Source organism: Phalacrocorax aristotelis, chromosome 4, assembly GCF_949628215.1.
Source record: "Phalacrocorax aristotelis chromosome 4, bGulAri2.1, whole genome shotgun sequence".
NCBI classification, from domain to species: domain Eukaryota; kingdom Metazoa; phylum Chordata; class Aves; order Suliformes; family Phalacrocoracidae; genus Phalacrocorax; species Phalacrocorax aristotelis.
This window is the reverse complement of record NC_134279.1, coordinates 22673068-22685831: the sequence shown is the minus strand read 5'-3', so window position 1 is coordinate 22685831 and position 12764 is coordinate 22673068. Positions and strand designations below refer to the sequence as shown.

At 43.5% G+C, this 12764-nt stretch overlaps 1 protein-coding gene across 8 annotated transcripts in view; it reads right to left on the bottom strand.

Moving 5' to 3' along the window:
* The window catches only part of ADGRL3 (adhesion G protein-coupled receptor L3), a 520031-nt gene that overhangs the window by 13593 nt on the left and 493674 nt on the right, over positions 1–12764 (bottom strand). Inside the window, exon 23 of one of the 8 annotated variants that reach the window (XM_075090573.1) lies at positions 4046–4174. The exons of the other annotated variants lie outside the window; for them this stretch is intronic. Within the exon in view, the coding sequence (XP_074946674.1) occupies positions 4046–4174 (129 nt within the window). The remainder of the gene's footprint in view (positions 1–4045; positions 4175–12764) is intronic. 8 annotated transcript variants of the gene reach the window in all.

The window sequence follows — 12764 nt, the reverse complement described above, 5'->3', positions numbered from 1 at the left end:
CACAGACATAGAGCAAAGCCATTGATTTTCACGGTGGAAGCTCTCCAACTGAGTCATGATGCTTGGGAAGAAATGAAAAGTGAGCTTTTTTGGGGGTGGTCTGTATGTAATGGGTGACAGGTACAACCGCATCTGTCTGATGGTCATGTTGAGTAACGTATGCATTGAGGCGCTGAGCACTGCGCTTCTGCTGCCAATGCATAGAGCTGGGGTTTGGTGGGGAAATAAAATGGAGGCATCGCAGGTGAGAACAGAGTGGGGTCTGCAATGAAACACGCCATATAAAAATGCCATGACCTTGCAAATAAAAATGTGAAGTTTAAAAAAAATCATACGCACAGTTATATGAGAAACTACGCTGGGTAAACGATGCCACAAAACGAGAAATAAACAAAGAAAGCATCATCTAATCTCATCTATATATATGTACACATACATATATATACACGCACATACATACACACGCATACACGTATATATACATATGTATATTCATATTCTTTTGATTTCAAAACTGTGAGATGAATTTCCTTTATTAACTACATCATCTATATGTGATGCAATAAAAGTGAACTAAAAAAAAATTACATTTGATATGCAATGTTTAGCTTTACTCCCATACTTGTCTCTCTGTAGGGCTCTAAACGACAGCATGAAGAAAAGGAAAGAAAAAACAACAAGTAAGCTTACAGCGACAGTAGGAGAATCATGAGTAAAAAGCAAATTGATGATATGCAGAAAAGAGAGTTAACAGAAATAATTTCCACTGCCCAGAATACATGAATTTGTTACATGGTTTATTTCAGGTTAAAAATATTGACATTTTAGACAGAAAAATTACTTTACGCGCAATATTCAATAGACTACACTTTTATTTTAAAAAAATTATCACATTTAAAATGTTTTCCAATGCCACTATGAAACGTTCAGCGTGCAGCACAAATCAAGAAATAATGCCTGGAAATTGAAGAAAAGTCTAAAGCTGGTAACAGTCATGCTTGAAAAGACAGGCACTGTCAATGTCACTTCCAAAGTCTTAAAATGAATGGCTTTACTTACTGTTAGTTATAATAACCCCTGGCAGCTGAGACCGAAATCCATTGCCTTGCTAAAAATGTTTTGCCGTCCGTCCTTTGTAACAGTGCTTTGTAAGAGTATGACTTTGCTCATCACAGGGCTGCTGGCATTTTACAAACTTTGGTAAGCCTGCTTTCTTTTAACCGAACACATGACAAACTACATGGACTTTGCAAAAAAAAGGTGAGAGGAACAGTAGTTTGAATAATGGCATCACTAAATGAAGGTATTGAGAAGAAAGGGTTAAAACAAGAAGAGCCAGAGATGAAGATGAAGAGCCAGTGATAACTCTCAGCTTCCCACTTTGCAACGGTCTGTGGCACGCTGGGGTTTAACCAGAGCTTGTTAACGGGATTGACGCCATGTCTTAAGGTTAGCTCTCACGGAAGCAGTTAGGCCGTTTCGAGAAACTCCTGCATCCAAGAAACTGAGCCCGCGTACGTCCATCAGCTGCCAACGGCGGTGAGCGCTCGGCATGTGCTGTGGGGTGCCAGACCCCTCACCTACCATCTCTTCCTTCCTCTGTGCTCTGTGTCCCATCAAGGAATCGCTTTTGCCACAGGGAAATGGGATTTTGGCCTTTTAGGGTCATATTTCCTGCCTCTTTCCAAGGTTTTTTTAGGGCTCCTGGCCCCTGCTGAGTCTCTACTCAGCTCAGCAGCTTCAGCTTGAGCAGAGACGGTATTTTAAAACACATAACTGAGGAGGGGGAAAGGAAAGGGCGGACTGATCAGGCCCCAGGTTTCTTAGAGTCCTGTCCCTGCTAATGACCAGCACCAGAAGTGGTAGATGAAGGTGCAAAAAAAATCATAGGCTTAGTGATGTGGAATGAGCTAGCTGGATGACGTTAGCTAGCAATGCCCTCACTGCATGTCGATCCCAGCCAAGGCACACCCAGAGATGTTGACAGTGTCTACTTTTACAAGGCACTATCATCGCTTTAGCATGCCTGCTAGTGCGGCATCCTCAAATCCCAAAGAACTGCCGAAGCAGTTTGTTGGTTTTGCTAACCTTCATTTCTGCTGCGGGATCTCCTTAATATTCACAGTTACAAAGAGTTACCAGTTTGAAAAGCAACAGCTATACCAGTCCTACAGCCATTAACTAACTTGCAGCCTCCTGAAAAGAACGGGATAGGTTGTGCTCCCTCTGAAGTCAACAGCAAATCTCCCGGGGCTTAAATGGGATCAGTACTGGTCCCACTCTCTTTCTTTATCTCCCACAGATGAAGCCTGGGTAGGTTTTTCTGTTATCCATCTTGCTGTGTCGCACTGAATAGCACTTGCAAATCAATTACACTATTTTTGTGGAATAAATGCTGTTAGCTCAGGTATCTGTATCAGAATCTAGTCTTAAAAATTAGAAGAACACAGGATTATTAAAATGGATGTAAAACCTTTTTGTCACGTTTCTGCCCAAATCACTTGGGTTCAGTTGATGCGCCCAGACCTGAACATCAGGACTTACCTTAAGCCAAATGCTGACCCAGCACTACCTGCTGCCACTTGATTCAAAAGTCCCCCAAACCTCAATATTATCATGCAAGAAACTATACAGGACATCAAAGCTCATTTTGACATCTGCAGTACACTGAAGTTCTTAAAATTCAGAGTGTTTCATGTTTAACAGTAGCCCTTTTTAAAAAAGTGTTCGTGGAAGCAAATTTATTGCACAAAGTTAGCATAGTTTAGGAAATTAATGAACAGCAAAAAGGTCAAACACGTGTGCTTTCCTTGTGCTTTGAATGAAAATACACTAGTGATACAGTTCAATATCTATTTCTATCGTAAACAATATGCTGCCATGTAGTACAAAGGGGGTTTTCCTGCTTGCGTTATAACCATGATTACTTTCCCTTCCTTAGAGACCCTTTACTGGACGGGGACGCCTGCATTGGAAGCGGAGAGCTGACAGAGTGCTGACATACTTGAGCTTTAACACAGCGTTACTCTGTAATGATTCAGCCACCTTGCAAGCAAGCGCAAAAAAGAAAAACCCCATGGAAGTGGCAGAGCAGGATGGAGCCACCAACAGACAGGAGCTGGCAGAGCTCCTCACTCCCCAGCTCCTCCTCAGGTCCTGCTTAAACGTATCTGCTTCTCTCTCACAGAAGCATCAGCTTACAAACATGGTCCCTTCCCACGTCCAGAGCAGAGACGAACACGTAAGTGACAAGATTCCTATGTCAGAAACCTCATTAGGTACAACTGACTCTACCTGTTTATTTTCTATTGCTGAAAGGAGGATACGCAAGGGCTTCTAGTTTCCCTACACCTTTTTATATTTTTTGTTCTTTTTGCTTTCTAATAGCACATACAAAATTTATTAATGCAAACAGCAAAACATTTCTTACAATACCTAAGCTCTGCACCTTGGAGCTGACCTACACTCCTCGCTTCAGCTCTCATTTTTCTTAGAGATGAAGGGCAGTTTTGCTTTATTTTGCATTTTTTTCCCTGTGCAACCTAGTGCGCCACTGACCACATTTCTCTATGCCATTTCAAATGAGAGCAAGAATGGTGGCAAAGGCCATTTTAGCTTCACTTACCTTCAAAGGTGTTCCTGTTTCTGAAATGAGCGGTTTAACAAGGAAATGCGCTGACAACAAAAGAGAGGAATGGATACATCCGACAAAATACACACACAAGACCAAAACAACACAAAAGCGAGGCAATTGAAAAAAAAACAAAATCAAAACCACTATGAATGCTTTGAGTAGAACTTATGAGGGTCTCTCAAAGTGAATTTGACCGCTCATGTAAAAAAAGCCTCTGGAAAATGGAAAGATGCATTGAAATGAAAGGAAAGGGAGGGGATCATTTTTTTGTGCCCAGTTCAAAAAAACAAAAACACAAAGTGTGTGTAGAAAAAGAAAAAAAAAGAAGAAAAAAAAAGAAAGAAATGGGCCAAAATAAGCCACAGAAAATGGAAATCTCACTAGAAAAATTGGAGAGAAACTCCAGCACACCTTGTGCGTTGTACATGCTGACAGAAGGGTTGTTATAGACCGCCGATTCCCCGAGCAATGTATTATAAGGGTTGTTAGTGCCATGAGGACGAAGCAGAGCATTGGTTATAAGATGATTAGCCATGGCTCCTGGAGCAGCCCGATAGAAAGACAGAGAAAAAAAACAAAAAAACAAAAAAACAAAAAAGGTCAATCAGGCAAATATGGTATTAAAAAAAAGGGAAAAAGAACATTCAGAATGACAACAGTTGAAATAGTCCTGATTACAAGCAGCCAGCTAATTAGACTCAGAAAACTGTATGCCGCTAAAGCAGAACAGATGTTACTGACGATGCACAAATCCAAACCAATGCAAAAGAAAATGTATCAGAAAGCAGATAAGCTACATTTATGGTGGTTCCCCAGTTGCTCGGAGTGTAAGCAAGGCTATGCCCACATGCTTGCTACAGAGAAAGAAAGGAAGATGGCAGCCTACACAATGTGGGGGGAAAAACTCTCCAGAAAGTGCCAAATGAATAAAAAAATATATATAATGACTAACAGAAAACAGCACATTCAACTCCCACTATGGGTAGGATCTCTTTTACTGGCTCTTTGCAACACATCTAAAATCAAAAAAGCAGAATCAAAAAGAAAGTATGGAGAATGCAGCCTCTCCGAAGGCTCTTGGCATTTATCAGAGAGCAGCTGTTTCTCGTGTCTAAGAGGGCGAGTTTCCCTTCAGCTACAGCTCTGGTACCACCGCTCACGCACAACCACCCACATCCATCCCTGAAGGTGAGAGCACCATGGCTCCATAGGGTGTTTGTATCAGGAGCAAGACTGGCCACGGAGACCCATGTTTCAAGGCCCTCTGTTTGCCTCGCAAACACCTTGTTTCCCCACTCCTGGACCTCTTTGCTGTCATTTCCAAGCACTCAGCCAGCTGTTGTTTTCCCACTTTGGTTTATCCATTAGAGTCGCAGCCTCTGGACTTGTGCTTTTCAGGCTCATCACAGCTTGGCAGGTGGCTGCCAAGACCTGTCTTGATTCATATTGCAGGCATCAACCCATGAAGCAAAGCCTTGCCCCCACCTTTTAGCTGACCTAAAGAACCAAAATAACCCTATAGGCCCTTGATCTGAATCTCCTCTGGGATCCAAAGAGATGACTGACTCAAAAACTTGCCACCAGGGTCATTCCATTCCCACTGTCAGCGGTAGAGACCTAGAGCAGGATTACTTAAGGACACATCATGGTTTTTACATCCAGGGCTAAACCGTTAAGACCTTTCCACCAGGAAAGTAAGTCTAGTGGGGCAACTAGAGCTAGACAGGACAGGGCTGTAAGAGGGCTCAGGTTACCTGGTTGTCATCAACATCTGATAGCCCCAACCCAAACAAGTGACTGAAAAGCCGATCTCTAAACCCAGTAATCCTGGCAGCAATGCCTTCATCAATGGCTGGGGCATGCAGACCCCAGTTGCTTCTTTTAGGTGTGGAGGTGGCATGGTGGAGGAAGTCTTTTTGAGGCATGTGGGATGCTGGGTACAATCTCTTCTTTGCAACTCATTACCTGATTTTTCTTTCCTTTTCTTTCTTTTTTTTGGTTGGAGTTTCTAAGGATGTATAAGCCCCAGGAGCCTCTGGTTGGTACAAATCCTCTCAGCAGCAAGCTCTCTGAAAGCCTACACCTACTAATTATTTTAAAAAAAGCAAAAGCTGGCCAAACCTAAGGCTAGGTGGAGACATCCAGAGCTGCCTCCTGTGGTGCTTATACGCTGGCCTGGGGTATGACGTTCCCAGGACAGTGTTTTTCCGTGCTTGCTCCAGTAGAAGGGAGAGCAGACCACTCTCCTGCCTCTCCCTCATCCTCCTCCAGCCCTTCCCAGCCCCAGGCATATGGCATTAGCAGGTCACTTAATTGGTCTTTTGAGCACAGGACAAAGTAGAAGGCGGCACTGTATGGGGGCTGCATGCCAGGGAGGCTCCTCAACACATGCAGCTGGAAAAAAAAGACTTGTTTTCTCTCACCTGATATTTTTGGCTATGCTGATGGAAAGCAAGATGAGCTGCTGTGTTTGGAAATAAGGAAACAAAGCTGTCTCCTGTAAGAAAACATTATATGAATGCTTAACTAAGCAACCTTGAATGTAACTAATAGCTAAATGAGTCAATTCTGTCTTTCTGGTAATGTATTTTCCATCAATCTCATGTACATCTGGGACGAGGGACTGTAGGAACCATTCCTCTTCTTGCATTAGTTTCATACCAACATGGGTACTAAGTCCATTAAAATCGTTTCTGCTTTCATCCCACTTTTAATCAAGCAGGGCCATTAAAGATTCAAAAAGGGACTCACTTTTATACAGGTAACAGGAATGTCCAGAGTTAATGCCAGCCACAAATTCAGAAATGATACAATGCTCCCATCTGAGATTTAACCCAATCTCCAACTCGGTCACTATGAGATCTGATACGGAGAAGAACATACCCACCGCGTGCTTTTGAATGTTTCAGCTTGAGGTGTCTTTAAATGGCAACTGCCAGAAAGAGCATTTCACTCGATATATCCCCAGTCTGATCTTGTCTAGCAATCCCTGGCAATTGGGAACAAGCTGATCCCTCCACGGCTGGGCAGTTTCACATGGGGGATGCTCTCGCCAGTGACAAGAGAGAAGGGACCAATCTGTGTCAGCACTTAACAATTCGCTCGCCTACATTCGCCGGGGTGGTACGCTCTGAAGTGAGCTAAATTCACACAAACCTGGCTCTTTCGGGCTGTTACAAACTAGGCAGTTTCTGGCAACTTTTAATGCAGATACATGATTCTGACTATAAACTTGCCAAAAAGTTGAAAATATAGAATAATCCATTTTTCCTCTCTGGGGTGTATAAAAAAGGGGGCTTGGTACAACAAAGCAGCCACCGATTCCTGTATGCAGCTACTAAGCAAAAATGCTACATCTTCTGCCTTCCTCTCCCTTGACTGCTGAGGGCATTAAGATTTTTTAATTTACTGATCAAAATGCCACTTTTGACGGCAGTGCTGAGTCATTCTGATGCAAATCCAAACCAAACCTATTGCTAACACGTCCAGCTACCTTTCAACACTTTCAGAAACCCAAATAGGCTCTAAAGCCTCTGCAGTAGGTTCCCATCACAGTGGGCTGGCCACAGCAAACTTCACACTCTTTATGGGTCACAGTAAATGTAACCTTTGACATCTTCAAAACAAGATGTACCTTGTATTCATTAATTTCAGCTCTTGTTTCTCTGCTTTAGAGCTGCAACATTCCCAGCCTCAAAGGACGCTGAGATAGGACTGCATTCAGGCTCCAAAGAGCCTAAAGTTAAAGCTTTAGATAAAACAATAACACACCAAACAAATCCCTGTTATTGGGTTTCTCCTTCCCAGGAGGGAAAAAGGAAAAAGTAACACCAGCCATACATTTAAGTATCATCCTGCCTTTTTCATAACACTTTATCATTGCTATAGCAACCAATGGGGCTATTAAGAAGAGCGGATTAGGTACCAGCAGAAGGAACAGGTAGACTACCAAACTATGACCCTGTTTGCATGAAAATGGCCTTGATAATAAACAGCCAAAAAAACCCCAACAAAGCAAGCACAGGATCAAACCAGCATGCTCTCCCAAAACACCACGAGAGAAAGCAAAGAGACTTATTCTGCAGCCTCGCGTGTGGGTATGCAGCAAAGGCCAGGCGCCGGGGCTGCAACCGCAAAGGTCAATGCATGTCCAGTTGGCGGCCAGTCATGAGTGGTGTTCCCCAGGGCTCAGTGTTGGGGCAGGTCATGTTCAATATCTTCATTGATGATCTGGATGAGGGGATTTAGTGCACCCTGAGTAAGTCTGCAGATGACACCAAGCTGGGTGGAAGTGTCGATCTGCTGGAGGGCAGGAAGGCCCTACAGAGGGACCTGGACAGGCTGGATCGTTGGGCCAGAGCCAACAGTATGAGATTCAACAAGGCCAAGTGCCGGGTCCTGCACTTGGGTCACAACAACCCCATGCAACGCTACAGGCCTGGGGAGGAGTGGCTGGAGAGCTGCCCAGCAGAAAAGGACCTGGGGGTGCTGGCTGGCAGCCGGCTGAATATGAGCCAGCATGTGCCCAGGTGGCCAAGAAGGCCAACAGCATCCTGGCTGGTATCAGGAACAGTGTGGCCAGCAGGAGCAGGGCAGTGATCGTGCCCCTGTACTCGGCACTGGTGAGGCCGCACCTCAAGTACCGTGTGCAGTTTTGGGCCCCTCACTGCAAGAAGGACACTGAGTTGCTGGAGCGTGTCCAGAGAAGAGCAACAAAGTTGGTGAAGGGTCTAGAAAACAAGCCTTATGCGGGGCAGCTGAGGGAACTGGGGTTATTTAGTCTGTAGAAGAGGAGGCTGAGGGGAGACCTTATTGCTCTCTACAACTACCTGAAAGGAGGTTGTAGCGAGGTGGGGGTCGGTCTCTTCTCCCTAGTAACAAGCGATAGGATGAGAGGAAACAGCCTCAGGTTGCACCAGGGGAAGTTTAGGTTGGATATTAGGAAAAATGTCTTCACCAAAAGGGTTGTCAAACATTGGAACAGGCTGCCCAGGGAGGAGGTTGAGTCTCCATCCCTGGAGGTATTTAAAAGAAGGGTAGACGTGGTGCTTGAGGATATGGTTTAATGGTGGACTTGGCAGTGGTAGGTTACCAGTTTGACTCAATGAATTTAAGGGTCTTTTCCAACCTTAAAAATTCTATGATTATATGATTCTATGTCCGGGGACCCAAAAAGCAGAAGGAGCAGGGCTGCAGGTGCCCATTGACCACCCTGAATCTCCTCCCTGGCAGTGTGCTCTTGAGATGTGACCCTCGGCAGCTGTCTGGCTCGGTGTTGGTGATGTGCTTAATATTGTCAGCAAGCAGTAGTTGTTCATCATTTATTTTTATTTATTCACTTACAGCTGGATCCTCGGCTCTCACCATCTGTGGTGTGACACCGATTTCTCCCAGCAAATCCCACAGCCTCGTGTCATCCTTGTTTCCTTACATTTCAGCAATAACATTCCCTATACAAATCCCTCCTTTACCATCTCCTGAAGCACCTGAACCCAGCACACAGCCACCACTCTTTTTCTGCATTAGTTAGGGTGACTGCCTTCAAATTAGCTGCATTGAAACGCCTTCAGTTCTACTAGTCGAAGATACCCTACTGAAAGCAAAAGCACTCGGTTTCCAAAGACCATCGTGTTGTGTACACGTGGAGGCATGAATGTGGGGTCAGAAAAAAGATGGGGCTTCAAACCCACAGGTTCACCTGGGCATCTCATTGTTCAGTGTGAGGAGATCAGCACAACCAGCAAACATATTGAACAGCAGAACTCACACCTCTACAAAAATATTCCCTGCAACCACACCAGTATAATTACAGTCCCAAGTCTCCTTGTTTCCACTGATATTCAACCAAAGTTTAAAGTTCAACACAAAACACAGCTACTAGGCCAGGTCTGATACCTAAAATGACATTCAAATTCAGATTTCTGGCAATGCCAGTGCTCAGTTCAAGGTTTCCTGATGCTAGATTTCCTCAAGTGAAGGATTTGCAGACTGTGATCACAAGGAGAAAGGAACGATGCTCTTACAGAAGGAAAGTATTAGCTGGATAACACGCAGATGCTCCTGTCTCTCTCACAGCATCGGGCACCCTCGTGATCCAAGTACTGAAGATCCAGCCTTTCTTACCAGGTTTAAAAGGCTGTGAGAAAGCATAGCCTGTGCTCAGGGTGCAGTGGGAGATTTGAAGGGTTGCACTTTTGACTTGCAAACTGAGAAAATCTGATAGGAAAACCAGTCAGGACACAGAAAATGAAAATCCCACAATTTTTACCATCATTGTAACCACTCACAGAGGATTCAGATAGCTACAAGTCAGCTGCTTTGTGTACCTATGAAAGCAGGTATTATAATGACAGTATGCAACAAAATGGTACCTTTTGCTTCCCTTTCTAAGATAGAAATTGATGTCCTTGATGCAGGACAACACTGAAATAATTTTTCGGAAGAGTTTGTTGTTATGACTGTAAGGGAAAACTGCACCTTGTTAAACACAAGTTTGATTTATCCAGTTGCTGAAAGCAAAGGATGAAAATTATAATAACAAGCACATGTTGCCGGACTCTAGACTGCATCATTCAGGAACAAAATTCGAATAATTTCTGTGGGCAGCTGGCTGACAAAGCCACACAAACGCATTTACGTTAATTTGAATCATCTGCATGGTCTACCCAACAGGAAGGGAAATGGATCCAACTGCTCCTCCAGACTTTCTGCAAAATAATGTAATTCAGCGTGGCTCTACCAGGCTGAAACGGCTTGAGCAGCAGCGCTTTAGCCGGGTCATATGCCACATAGGTAACTGGATAGAGCTGATTTTGGCATGTGATTGAAAAGACCTGAAGCCAAAGAAGATACACAAGGGTGTTGTTACTTATGTGGACAGATGATCCTCGCTAAAGCAGTGCTGCTCAAGCCACTTCAGCATGGTAAGGCCACGCTGAATGGCAGAAGTGCAGTTTTGCAGAGAAAGGAGACCAAATCAGTTAACAAATTTCATTGAATGAACTAGTCAATCAGCTGAATGCTTCAGAAATGTCCATACAAAAATCAGTATTTTCCAAATTAAACGTTTTCACATTTTGTTCCAAAAGAGTGGTTTGTATGACAGCTGACTTTGACTTTGTTGTATGATGTCATCTTTTTATTGGAGTAAAAACAAAAATAAATAGCTTAGAAAATAACTTAGCACATCTGAGTCGTAACAAAATGTTTCACTGCCTCTGACCCAGCAGTCCCACTATGTAGTTTTTCTTGTCCTTGTTTTGGTTCATTTTCAGAAGAAAGAAGGAATAACAAAAGCATGTACTGCCGTGTTTTCAGTCAACCTTAATCTTTCTGTTTACTCCCCATTTTGCCAACCATGCAGCTCCCTTCCCACAGGGCTAGGGTGTGGTGCGATACTCCTGCCTGCTCTGCCTCCTGAAGCACCCAACTTATCTTGCAGTTCACAGCCACCATAAATCAAGTCCCTCAACTTCCCACACTTCATGTATTTGATTTCAGACCACCCTGCAGAGACAAGTGACAGCCAGAGAAAACATGGACCGCTCCCTGAAGGTACTGTGGTGCCTGAGCTATCAGGGAGCACAGCTGAGCCTGGATGCCAACAATATGGTTAGAGGTGAATCTTCTCCTAAGTGTCCATTCAAAAACCCCCACAACATATGCTGCCTTAGCCTAACCATAGTAAATAACTCACCTCCTTAACTCGAATGTTACTGAAATAGCCTCTCTGTGCTGATTTCAGTTTGTAAATTCTGGCTGGTTCTGCACATCACTTAGCATTAAGGTACTTATTCCACTCTACTCCTGGGGAAAGAAAATGCATTCAAAGTAGGTTTGTAGGAGTCAAAGCTCTAGTCGTCTCTGTGTCTTTCCTTACCAGCATTCAGCAGTGTCCTTTTCTATGTTACAGGCAGAGTTTTCAAGTATTTAAAGAATCCTCGTCTGCCATGTGTTCACTTGCAATTTATTCCAACGATGAATGCAATTATGAAAAGAGAAATCACACATATTTGCTGGAGGACAACAGGTATTTTCGGTCTTTTTCCTGGTTCCCTCCAACAAATGCTCTGACGTTTAGATTTATCGAGCTGTGTTCTTATCATAGCCAACAGGATTCAGTTAATAAACTTCAATAAACCTCCCTATTAAATTTCTCTCAAATAGGTTTGTTGTCACTTGCAGCATCTAATCTATTCATTGAGAAGCTATTAATACTGACTGCAGCGAAATGGAGTTTCAGCAAATGAGGTTGTTAAGCTCTGGGACATCTTCTGCCAAATGAAACATCCTGGGCTTTTATGCAGAGACAGGAGAGGGAAAGTATTTCTTTGTCCCTTTTTTCCTTCCTTTCTTCTGCAATGGCTTCTGATGACAAACCTCTGCTGGATTATAATCTGCAGGCCATGTTTAAAACACACAGCTAGTCTACACCAGTTTACAAATATTTGCTCACTCACTGATTGCTTCTTAACTTCCTGGAGCAGAAACATCCCAGGATGGGACATTTCTTTTTACCACCATTACCCCTTCTGAGGGTTTATACCTCATTGTACCCTGACTATACAAACATGCGTTATCCCTAACTGTTCCTGCTTATGCTTATCTCTCACTAGACCTGAGCTCTTACCCAAGATGTGTGGAGAGCCCTGCCTATGGTGGAAATTGGACCATACTTAATAGGAATCTATATAAGCAGCCATGCTTTCTTCCTTCCTTCTTCACAGTCATCATATTAAGATTGCTCTGCAGCAGTACTCTGCTGTATCTAATACTCCCCAAAGCCTGCTCTGATTTCAGAAATTGCCTTGCCCTTACTTTTCCTCTTTAAATCTGATCCACCTAATGACTGAACTTCCAATTATATGGCTGTCAATCCTAAAATCAAAGCCAGTTCATAATATCTCCCAAAGGAAGAATGTCACGTCACTCACTGAAATCACTGCAACAAATCTCAGCTAACGGTCCCAGGCAGCAGAGAGGCAAAATAAACCAGAAGACAATTGATAGTGGGATTCATTTTGCGTGTAGGCAGAAATAAGAGTTAAATTCCTGAGGTTTTGATCTTCGATGCAGAAAATCATAATTTTCCTGGCATAAAATGTATGTCTGATTGGAAAAAGAAAAAGAG